Raw genomic sequence first — 12,768 nt, forward strand, 5'->3', positions numbered from 1 at the left:
TCTTCTCAAGTGAAAAACTTACAGAATGAGCATACTGGCATTAGGAGAAAATTGTAAGAAGCCATCTTTTCTCAGAAAAAAAAGTATTGGTTGTCATATAAAAAGATGTTCATCTGGCTCTTAAAAGATAGTCTATCCTTTTCTTTAATCAAAATATACTGGCCTTCAATATGATTGCTTACTTGCCTTTCATATATAATAAATAAGGAAGTGATGAAGTATTATAATGTTCTGTAACAAAGCAGTATCCAACAGGCATATGAAAGTCACCAATTTTATGGAGAACAGGTGACCTATGGATTGTTTGTTCTTATAGAGAGGTATTGGTACTCATCGTACAATAAAATGCCTGTCTTATCACTTTCATCTTTCCTCATGCTTTCTGCTCAGTATACAAACACAAGAGTCTTTACTTTAGAATAAAGTTGTTTGGGGAGTATTACTTTATTGGCAAGAGTCCCTATATTGAGGGTACTCCAAGAACAATATTAATAATCCAAAAGTGCCAACTGAGTACCATTACAAGCTAGGATCAAAAACATTGTTCTCATTCCATGCCCATGTGTCCAGCAAGAACCAGTGCTGAGCTAAAGAAGCTGGAGTTGGTATTTGGAGAAAGGAATGTCTTGTTTTGCTTAGTAGAAACTGTTGACTGCCCTTTCTCCAGTCTTCTGGATTATGGAGGGGCAAGGAAGGGATTTGATCATCTTCCATAAATTTGATTGGTAACATTTTGGCAGCCTGGTTTCAATAACTAGGAAGAGGACCTCACCTTTTTATCACATTCCTCCTACCTTGAGATATGACCTCAATTAAGTCATTTAGCTTTTCTTCCATGCTACAGTTTCTTTTTCAGAGAAAAGAAGATAGTGTTAATTGAATACCAATTTTTAGAGTAAATCAAATCCCCCCAAATAATATAAGTTTATGTTCTTGTTGATGCTTTATTGATCCTTTTGAATATGTGGTCTTTGCAGTGTAATATAAACACAATAAATGTTAGTACAGATAAAACCACATTAACCCTGAAAGTCTTCATTAAATAGAAAGAGGGGAAAATCCCATTTGTACTTGCAGAGTTTCTTCTATGGACCATCAGCTTGAGTCAGCTAAATGTATTTTTTTTTTAATGTGCTAAAAATACTTGAGGTTAAAAAGATAAAGTCTCCAATGCTGTACTAAAACCATTTCTCCTTAATGTAGCAGGCAGCAGCTGTCACTGCCTCAGAGCATTCCAGAGAACCTAGTGCCACTGGGGGGCTCTCTGACAGCTCATCTGAAGCCTCCAAGTTGAGCTCCAAGAGTGCTAAAGAAAGAAGAAATCGGAGAAAGAAAAGGAAACAGAAAGAGCAGTCTGGTGGGGAAGAGAAGGATGAGGATGAGTTCCATAAGTCTGAATCTGAAGACAGCATCAGGAGAAAAGGGTTTCGCTTCTCCATAGAAGGGAACCGATTGACGTATGAAAAGAGGTACTCCTCCCCACACCAGGTATGGTACCTCGGAGTTAAAGGATGCATGGATGGAAATCAGAACACTGAAGAGAGGGGGAGAATTAAATCAGATTTATGAATTGTCATCAACTGAATTGACTGCTATGTCTATTATATTTAAACCTAACTTTCTTCACATAGCTATGAGAAAATTTGACTCGACATATATGTAAGCCTGTGGCTTTCTATAGTTGGGGTCACACTGGGTTGGAATTCAGAAGACCTGGATTCTCATCTTGACACTATCTGCTGATACCTTTTGAAACTAATGACATTTATACTTTCTGCTCCTCAGCCTCCTTAATGAAAATAATAACAAACCAAACAAAAAATGTGCGTAAGGGACAGGCTGATCGATAACTTCTTTTGGTTATTTTATGTGGTGTTTTTTTGTTTTGCTTTGTTTTGTTTTGTTTTTTCACCTAACTTCTTTATAAACCAGCATGTGTGCTTCTGAAAATATCAGGTGTGATATACATTACCAAAAAACACATTACTCTGAATTTCAGAAGTCCGTGCCTTACAGATGAAATAATGATAATAATGAAAGTAAACTGATTTTAGGAAGATGGCCTAAAACAATTTGTGAAACGTGTTGAGATTCCTTGAAAGAAAAGAGCGGGAAGAACAAATGTGTCCTTGTGAAGGTCATGCTGCCAATGTTTATTGAATGTTGATGGTGTTCATAGTATGTGCTAAGGATATTTCCTTTTGAATGCGAAAAATGGTGATTTCAGGTTTTGGGTTTTTTTTTTTTTTTTAAGTAACTTTAAGTTGTGATCTATCTTCCCATTCATAATCTCAAGGACTAGAAGTCTTCTCTTATAAAACCGATTTAGTTTGAGCACATAAAATGAGAATGTTAATCAAAAGGAATGGATCACATTCTCTTATGAATACTGAAAGCGCCTTCAACTTAATCTTGCAAAATTAAAAGCATATTTCAAACGGCCATATTAATATGATTATACTTTTTTTGGTTTCAAACTTTTAGTCTTTGTTGAGCATCCGTGGCTCCCTATTTTCTCCAAGGCGAAATAGCAGAACAAGCCTTTTCAGCTTTAGAGGGCGAGCAAAAGATGTGGGATCGGAGAATGACTTTGCTGATGATGAGCACAGCACCTTTGAGGATAACGAGAGCCGGAGAGACTCCTTGTTTGTGCCCCGACGACATGGAGAACGGCGCAACAGTAACCTGAGTCAGACCAGTAGGTCTTCCCGGATGCTGGCAGTGTTTCCAGCAAATGGGAAGATGCACAGCACTGTGGATTGCAATGGTGTGGTGTCCTTGGTTGGTGGACCTTCAGTTCCTACATCGCCTGTTGGACAGCTTCTGCCAGAGGTGATAATAGATAAGCCAGCTACTGATGACAATGTAAGGAAGTTTTAAATAGTTCAGGCATGGCTGGCCCATTATTGCTGCACCAGCCAGTGTTTCTACAGAATGGAACCCTTTGAGAATGATTCCTGGTTGGTCAAGCTGTGAATGCACCTGCATCTTGTAATACCTTTAATAGACTAACCAACTAAAGCTTAAGGCCTCAACACTCCCTTGCATAACACCGAATGCATTTACTTATGAAACATGCTAAGAATAAATTAGACATAATAATAAATTGCTGCCTCCGCTTGGAGGATTTGCTATATACCCATGCTGAGCTTAGATAGCAAGACATCCTCTAAAGCTTTGATATTAAAGTAAATGAATGATTCCTCCGTTCAAGTATAAAGGGTGTATAATAAATCTTTCCAACAGATTCTTCACTGTAGCTCTGCCTTATTTTAGAAGATTTTCAAGAACACTGTGCCTACATAGATAGCTTCATTGTTATCTTAAAATTTCCAGTATTCACACATGTCTTTCTGAAAAAAAAAAAAATGCTGATATAAGTCTTCTTAAAATGAACCTAAGTGAGGAGACATAAATTAATTGTTAACACAGACAGATAAAAAATTGTCTGTACAAACATGTGTTACGTGTTTGTGGATGTATACGAGGATGAGGAATTTCTGAACACAGGCTGCCTCTTATTAGATGGGTAACTCACTTGGAAATATATCAGCATGATGAGGCATGACGAAGTCAGAATTAGATGACTTATTGCTTTGGTACCCTGGATGAAACTGTTGTCCATGCAGCATGTGTGTGTTTCTCACATACAGTTTGTGTTGTCAATGACCATCTATGTCTTGTGTACAGAAAATGAGATGGTGGCTACCTGTGTTGTAATCATTTGTATTTCTTGAAAAATAAATGCCTACCTTCTCAAAATAAAATGCCTGACCACGTGTATGACTTTTCAGGTTGTTTGTTGTATATGATCAGTTCAGAAATGAGGCGAACTGTTCAATATGTCTCTCAAGAGACTTATTAACTGTACCAAAATGACATCACGTCTCGTAAAATTATGTAATTAGAAGGCTAAAAAAACTCAGTTTTTGCTGTATGACTAAATGGTTGACAGTTTGGATATTCCAGGTTAATGATACAATAAGTCAGCAATATCTGCCATCACCAACTAAATACGAAAGTGCACGATGCATGTGTTTCATGAGATTCACTGTGTCACACTTGGTTCTTTTCTTAGCGTATTGCTCAAGTTAATCATTTAATACATTAGCATTTTCTTTATAGGGAACAACCACCGAGACTGAGATGAGGAAGAGAAGGTCAAGTTCTTTCCATGTTTCCATGGATTTTCTAGAAGATCCTTCCCAAAGGCAACGAGCAATGAGTATAGCCAGCATTTTAACAAATACAGTAGAAGGTTTGTTACACATTCCATTTCCATTCAATTATTTTCATCAAGCTTATATTGTCTCACTTGAAACAAATATCTCTATTTGTAAATTGAAAACAAGACATTCTAAAGAGAATATAATCTTATTTAAGAGTTAGTATTTGTTATAGTATACTCATATAGTCTAGGAGCTTTTTTAAAATGATTACTTAAGCACAATGATATTGGAAATCTAAAGATTGTTTTCCTGTGTGTGACAATTCCTTGGAAATGCAGAATAAAGGACTTCTGTTAGGTTTGTTAATCTCATTAGTCATAGTGACCCTCTCTTCTGTTCCTTTTAGCTTAGAACTTCAACATCATTCTAAATACTCTCAAGATTGGAGGGAAGAAGTGGGTCGTTTCACAGAAGAAAACAAAAAATTTTTAAAGATTTTATTTATTTGTTTGACAGAGAGAGAGCGTGAGAGATAGCAAGAGAGGGAACTTAAGCATGGGGAGTGGGAGAGGGAGAAGCAGGCTTCCCGCTGAGCACGGAGTCTGATGTGGGGCTCGATCCCAGGACCCTGGGATCATGACCTTAGCTGAAAGCAGATCCTTAATGGACTGAGCCACCCAGGTGCCCCAAGAAAACAAATTTAAAGATGATTCTTGACTCATATTCATTCCTATCTTATCTCTTGTTGCTTTAGGTTGACAGTTTAGACAGATATTAACATAAGATTGCACACAGTATCTACATTTCTGCATCCCATGTTCCTATTGAAACTTCATTTAAAAGACCATTCACTTCAGGCCAAGTGCTGAGCCATATTGTCAATGCATATGAGAAAAATACTATTCTGTGCTATCTCTACTCTATGTGTATGTTAACAAAATACCTTCAGGTGTCTAAAGAATAAATTCTGTATTTTTTTTTAAGTACAAAAGAGATTGATTCTTTAGCAAATAAAAATGTGTTGTCTACTGAAAAACAAGTCTAGTGCATCTGAGATAAATACATGTGTGTATGAAAATATATCTTTTGGTGGTTCTTTTTTTTTTTTTTTTTTTTTTTTTTAATTTAGAACTTGAAGAATCCAGACAGAAATGCCCACCCTGTTGGTATAAATTTTCCAACATATTCTTAATCTGGGACTGTTCACCATATTGGTTAAAAGTGAAACATATTGTCAACCTGGTTGTGATGGACCCGTTTGTTGACCTGGCCATCACCATCTGCATTGTCTTAAATACTCTTTTCATGGCCATGGAGCACTATCCAATGACAGAACATTTCAATAATGTGCTTACAGTAGGAAACTTGGTAAGCATATTGGAAGGTAAATGTGTTCAATCTTTGAATTTTCTGTTTGAGCTTTGCGCAGTGGCAGTATCATAGCCAATGAGGTTTATCCGAGGCGCGATTATTGCTAATTGAATTTTCTGTTTCAGAAACTGTTTCCATTTAATAATAGCTTAAAGCACTCTTTCTACCACCGGGTTCCCAAAAGACAAGAATTATATCTAGCTGGCCACACCCTACTTTTTTGCCCACCATAATGGCCCTTTATGTCAAAGCATAAACTGAGAAAGACAGCAATAGGCATAGGCCTAGAATACTACTGGAAAAGTCAATATTGATATTTATAATTTTTTCAAGATGCAGAAGCAATTTAAGGACACACTTTTTGAAATGATATTAGTGCAGCTATTCCCTAGCTGATGAAGGCTTAAAAAGGGGAGGGGGTAAGATCTTTTTATTTTGCTTAATAATCATCATTATAGGCAAAAATATAACAACTCAAAAATGTGTTCAGCTTTTTCACTTCCAAGATCTAAGTAGGATATGTGTTGTTTTATCCATCTCTTCTATATCAAAACCATCAAATATTGAAAACCTGCAGTCCATTTTGTGTTTTATTTGATTAGTGAGGCCATTTTTGGTAAAGACTGTCACCTAAATCCTCCTCTTCTGGAGGATTAAAAAACATGAATTATTAAAGTGTTTGTCAGGTGACTCAATTTAGGAATACTAGCTTTTATTTGCTGAAAGAAAGAGGACTTTAAAGGAATGTATGGATTTTTCATAGTATTTGTTTTGAGGTTTAAGGTTTTTGATGGTAAAAGGCAAGACATGTAAAGCATCCTGCATTGTAGTATTTGCAGTTTTAAAGCTTTGATAAATACCATGGAAGTAAACTGACTTTTTTCACATGCTTAACAAATTGATAATAGTAACACACATATTATAGTAATAGATATATGTGTATAATAATGATCAGATTTGAGGAAGATGGGAATTTGCTTATAGATAAAATGTTCAGAGGCAAGATGTTGTGAGTACCTGTGCGGCATAAAGTCTGGAGAGACAGGCAGTTTGATGTGTTGGAAGTTAAAAATAGATTGGGGCTCAAATCCTAGTTTTGCCATTTTCTAGTTGTATGATGCCAGGTGAGTCACTGGTAAAGTAATGTTTGTATTACCTGCACTAGTGACTCTATAAACTTCTGTGGCAATAAAATGAAATAAAGTAAAGGGGAGCTCCTTTATAAACTATAAATTACTACAGAAATGCATCTAGTAACAGATCATTGTGGGGAAATTAGCATAAACATTTTGTTCTATGATCAAATACTAACTCATTCTACTTTATCACTATCTGATGGAATTAAAGTAATTTTGTTTTGATCTTAGGTTTTCACTGGGATCTTTACAGCAGAAATGTTTCTGAAAATTATTGCCATGGATCCTTACTATTATTTTCAAGAAGGCTGGAATATCTTTGATGGGTTTATTGTGACGCTTAGCCTGGTAGAACTTGGCCTTGCCAATGTGGAAGGATTATCCGTTCTCCGTTCATTCCGACTGGTAAAAAAACAAACAAACAAAAACCCCAGCAACAGAAACAAAACCTGTCCAACAAGCAGGGCTCTTATTTACTACTCTCATGGGTTTTACTACACAACTATTTACATTTTAAACTTTTGTGTAACATTTGCATCATCAAAACTATCCCTGAATGAAAAAAAAATTATCTCCACTTATTTAGAAAAAAACATTATTTAAAAAAATAAGTGAAGTTTAATATATAATAAGTTGCCATTGTTACTAACTATTGTTTCTAGAGATGACTACAGTTAATATTTCTGGATTGAAGAAAATATTTTTAATAAAAATATATCACATTTTAATAGTAACTTAAAAATATAAACAGTCCTTTGTATGGCAAATGGTGATCAGAGCCAAGGTGGGCATGCAGAAAATTCCTTATTGGACCTCTGGAAAATATGCTCCTTGCCTAAATCAGAGGAGAAAAATATGTAGGATTACTTACCATGACCACTGATTTACATATATGTCTTTGCAAATCAGGGAAATAACTATAGGTGTGAGAAATCTCCAAAATTTTCAATACAGGCGTCTAGCTATCTCAATGGTCCAAAGGAGTATTAATGAATAATAAACACTTGCCTCTTCCTATAGCAGGGGCTCTATATGATGTCACTTTGCATGCTATTTACAAACAAGTAACTTTTCAACAGAGATTATTGTGATTCGATGCTAATATTAGTGTCAGGTCTGGCATGCCTTAGAACCACAATCGCAAAACAAATGAAGGACAGTTGGACCCCAAGTAATCTCAAAAAATTCACACTTAGGGAAAACAATCTACCTGGTTAAAATATGGAAGAATGAGATTCTTCCTAGGGGGTATAAAAATTAGCCATGAACCTGAGTGGGTTCAAGGGCAGGACAGATATTGTAAGAGATTCAATATTAATCATGATCAATATATGAAAAGATCATAATAATATATATATATATATTTTATTTTCCAGCTCCGAGTTTTCAAGTTGGCAAAATCTTGGCCAACATTAAATATGCTAATAAAGATCATCGGCAATTCAGTGGGGGCTCTGGGTAACCTCACCTTGGTGTTGGCCATCATCGTCTTCATTTTTGCCGTGGTCGGCATGCAGCTGTTTGGTAAAAGCTACAAAGATTGTGTCTGTAAGATCTCCACCAGCTGTGAGCTCCCACGCTGGCACATGAATGACTTCTTCCACTCCTTCCTGATTGTGTTCCGTGTGCTGTGTGGAGAGTGGATAGAAACCATGTGGGACTGTATGGAAGTTGCTGGTCAAGCCATGTGCCTTACTGTCTTCATGATGGTCATGGTGATTGGAAACTTGGTGGTGTGTACCCATTTAAGATATGTAATTCAGAAATAGATTAAAAGTATAACAGAATGGTGACCATTTTGTCCAAAACAAAAACTATGATTAATAATTTATGAAGTATCTAGCTTTACATATGCATAGGGTCTCACACAGCGATATAGTAGTGACCCTACAGTTTTTATATTCAAATCAACCTTGTCAGTCATTTCATCACATTTAGTAATGCATTTTAATAGAGAATTAAAGACAGGCCTAGAAGGATATACTGGGAATATTTTACAAATGCAGAGAAAAGGGAGGGAGAACTGAAAAACTTTTTAAAGAAAGCTTAATCTTACTTGTCAGTATAGGACTGAAGGGTGGTGTCTTCTAAGTATTCATAGTGATTTTTCCATTTCCCTGCCTCTTCATGGCATATAGCGTTCAATCACTCTAGGTCATGTGGCAGGTGTGTTAGCCAACTTATGTTAATCAATTCTCTAATGGTTCTCAGTCAAATAAGGGTGGGCTAATGATGCCTGAGATTACCCAAATGGAGTAACTGATCAATTCTTCTCTCCCTTAAGTTTAAAACATGAAGTACTATTTACAGTATAGAAAAAATTTAGTACCTTCCAAAAGATACATTTATTAAGTGTCAGTCTTATGGAAATATTAGAGATTATTTATAAACAGTTCTCCTAATTAATCAATAGTGGAGTATAAGAGATATAATAGGTTAAGAAAATAAGTGTTAATGCCTATGTTAAGATACCGATTCTTGTTCTGGATCACAATGATTTGTTTTAATTAATATCTAACTCAACATCTCCGTTTATCAAAAGAGAAACAATAGAATATATTTAAGTGCATAATGGCAAACATCAATGATTTTTAAGGTTAGAACTTTTATACAGTACATATTTCAATATGTTTTCTTATAATCATATACTTTTAAACATAGCAAAACCTTAGATGAACTCATTCGACTCCTTCATTCTGTAAGTGGGAGAATCTGAGACCCACAGAAATCATCTTTGCCCAAGGTTGTCGAGTGTAGTAGCTCCTGAGCCAGATCACAAATTCAGATTGCCCAGCTTCTAATCACTGTGCTCTGGTGTTTCTTTCTTACCTAGCTGTTAGAACTTAGAGTTTCCTCTACACTTCAAGGAGTGAGTGATCTCAATCTGCTCTTCTTTACATTGGGGTAAGATTATAATCATGTCTGTCCTATTTTTAAGGTCCTGAACCTCTTTCTGGCCTTGCTTCTGAGCTCATTTAGTGCAGACAATCTTGCAGCCACGGATGATGATAATGAAATGAACAATCTCCAAATAGCCGTGGACAGGATGCACAAGGGAGTAGCTTATGTGAAGAGAAAAATATACGAATTTATTCAACAATCCTTTGTTAGAAAACAGAAGATTTTAGATGAAATTAAACCACTTGATGAACTAAACAATAAAAAAGACAGTTGTATGTCCAATCATACAACAGAAATTGGAAAAGATCTTGACTATCTTAAAGATGTGAATGGAACCACAAGTGGAATAGGAACCGGCAGCAGTGTTGAAAAATACATTATTGATGAAAGTGATTACATGTCATTCATAAACAATCCCAGTCTTACTGTGACTGTACCAATTGCTGTAGGAGAATCTGACTTTGAAAATTTAAACACAGAGGACTTCAGTAGTGAATCAGATCTGGAAGAAAGCAAAGAGGTAAGATTTTATAATGTGGGTAGACAGAAATTTATATGTATATACATGTATTATTACTTGCATACAAATATATACATGTTTTATCTTGTTGCATTTGGCTAAATCTGATTTGTGTAATGAGTCAGGGAGAGAAAGAGTGCAGAGATACAATGGTAGGCAGATCCTCATCTCATTTCACATGTCCACAGATAATGGATTCAGGGGGAAAAATGATAGATCATTTCTGTAAAACATTCTATAATTTTTTCAGGATTTTAATTTGAGTATTATCTCAGTTCAAATGTTTTCTGTTAAAGATTTGGGTTTTACAAAAGAACCAATGGCAGGGAATTTTTTTAAAAATGATTTTTAATTTTATAAAATTTGTTTCAAAGTACTGTTAAAATAAAGTTGGTAGTATTTTCTAGTCCAATTTTTTTTTGTCTTGAATCTTCAGATTTACATTTACTATTCGATGAAGACTAATAGCTACCGCATGCTCTGTTGAATTAAAAAAAGAAACCTTTAAAAAAACTTTTATGACAAAGACCATCCATAAAAAATACTTTGTCTATAAAAATTTTACATGTTTTTCAGGGCTCACAGAAAAAAAAACTGATATTTTTATTAAAAAGTAACTATCCACTGAACCACTGGAGGCAGTCCTATTTCTTCATATTCTGTGTCATTTTATATCTTGGACTATCATTACATTAATTGAAAATTTAAGTATTGGGGGCGGTAGAAACTTTAGAGAAAATGTGAGGCAGTATTTCTCAAATAATGAGTCATGATCCAGTAGGAGTTGATAAACCCATTTATTATACCAGTATTTTCTTTAATTGTAATTAAACAGAATAGATAATACCAGAACTCATGGCGTGATGTAGGGAATACTGATGAATGAAGCTGGGGCTGCCGGTGCCAAACTCAGAGTTTCCCTTTTCTAATTAGAGTGCAAGCACTGGGTCCTTGGGGGGGGGGGGGCGGGAAGCGCCTGAAGTGCAGAGTTCTTAAATGTGAGAAACAATGTTTCAGCTCTTTGGAACTAGTGATCATGAAAACTTCTGCACGCCAGGCAGAATGGATGGCTTCTTTTTTGGTTCCCAGAGACAGAGAGCAGAGCATAGGTAATAAACAACTCATGCTCTAGGCTCATACATCTCACAAAGTATGGTGACATTTTGTTCTAACTACTGATATGCATGCATGTCTCTCCTTTTACATTGTGACACAATTGAGTATGTTTGCTACAAAGCAGGCACTCAGATTAGACTTTTCCATCCCATTTAACTCTGTTTAATAGAACCATTTTAAAGTATTCTCATTATCATACTTGCTCTGATGAGAGCACATTTGAAAAAATAGTTTTATTTCCCATGATCCAAACTCCATTATTCTCCTAATTCAACCTAATACTGTGTTAGCTCTTATTGTTGTTTCTCCTTTTTCTTTTAATAATCTTTTTAATTTTTTAATAAACATATAATATATTATTAGCCCCAGGGGTACAGTCTGTGAATCGCCAGGTTTACACTTCACAATAGTCACCATAGCACATACCCTCCCCAATGTCCATAACCCAACCACCCTCTCAATACCTCCCCTCCAGCCGGCAACCCTCAGTTTGTTTTGTGAGATTAAGAGTCTCTTATGGTTTTTCTCCCTCCCGATCCCATCTTGTTTCCTTTTATTCCTTTTCTACCCCCCCAATATGCGCCCCCCCACGCTACATCTCCTCTTCCTTATATCAGGGAGATCATATGATAGTTGTCTTTCTCCCACTGACTTATTTCGCTTAGCATAATACCCTCTAGTTCCATCCACGTCGTCGCAAATGGCAAGATTTCATTTCTTTTGATGGCTGCATAGTATTCCATTGTGTATAATACCACATCTTCTTTATCCATTCATCTGTTGATGGACATCCAGGTTCTTTCCATACTTTGGCTATTGTGGACATTGCTGCTATAAACATGTGGGTGCATGTGCCCCTTCAGATCACTATGTTTGTATCCTTAGGGTAAATACCCAGTAGTGCAATTGCTGGGTCATAGGGTAGCTCTATTTTCAACATTTTGAGGAACCTCCGTGCTGTTTTCCAGAGTGGTTGCACAGCTTGCATTCCCACCAACAGTGTAGGAGGGTTCCCCTTTCTCCACATCCTCGCCAGCATCTGTCATTTCCTGACTTGTTAATTTTAGCCATTCTGACTGGTGTGAGGTGGTATCTCATTGTGGTTTTGACTTGTATTTCCCTGATGCTGAGTGATGTGGAGCACTTTTTCATGTGTCTTTTGGCCATCTGGATGTCTTCTTTGCAGAGATGTCTATTCATGTCCTCTGCCCATTTCTTGATTGGATTATTTGTTCTTTGGGTGTTGAGTTTGCTAAGCTCTTTATAGATTTTGGACACTAGACCTTTGTCTGATATGTCATTTGAAATAACTTCTCCCATTCTGTCAGTTGTCTTTTGGTTTTGTTAACTGTTTCCTTTGCTGTGCAAAAGCTTTTGATCTTGATGAAATCCCAATAGTTCATTTTTGCCCTTACTTCCCTTGCCTTTGGCAATGTTCCTAGGAAGAAGTTGCTGTGGCTGAGGTCAAAGAAGTTGCTGCCTATGTTCTCCTCAAGGATTTTGATGGATTCCTTTCTCACATTGAGGTCCTTCATCCATTCTGAGTCTATTTTCG

General features: G+C 36.2%; 1 protein-coding gene across 8 annotated transcripts in view; it reads left to right on the forward strand.

The window, feature by feature from the left end:
* Positions 1–12,768, forward strand: part of SCN1A (sodium voltage-gated channel alpha subunit 1) — a 141,098-nt gene that overhangs the window by 81,130 nt on the left and 47,200 nt on the right. For 5 of the 8 annotated variants that reach the window (XM_082690241.1, XM_082690245.1, XM_082690240.1 and 2 more), the window contains 7 exons: positions 1,204–1,488; positions 2,485–2,865; positions 4,126–4,258; positions 5,299–5,537; positions 6,908–7,081; positions 8,053–8,409; positions 9,615–10,097. In XM_082690241.1, the coding sequence (XP_082546367.1) occupies positions 1,204–1,488; positions 2,485–2,865; positions 4,126–4,258; positions 5,299–5,537; positions 6,908–7,081; positions 8,053–8,409; positions 9,615–10,097 (2,052 nt within the window). The remainder of the gene's footprint in view (positions 1–1,203; positions 1,489–2,484; positions 2,866–4,125; positions 4,259–5,298; positions 5,538–6,907; positions 7,082–8,052; positions 8,410–9,614; positions 10,098–12,768) is intronic. The other 3 variants (XM_082690242.1, XM_082690246.1, XM_082690243.1) reach the window with 2 other exon arrangements.

This window comes from Mustela nivalis (assembly GCF_964662115.1).
Source record: "Mustela nivalis genome assembly, chromosome: 11".
Lineage (NCBI taxonomy): Eukaryota > Metazoa > Chordata > Mammalia > Carnivora > Mustelidae > Mustela > Mustela nivalis.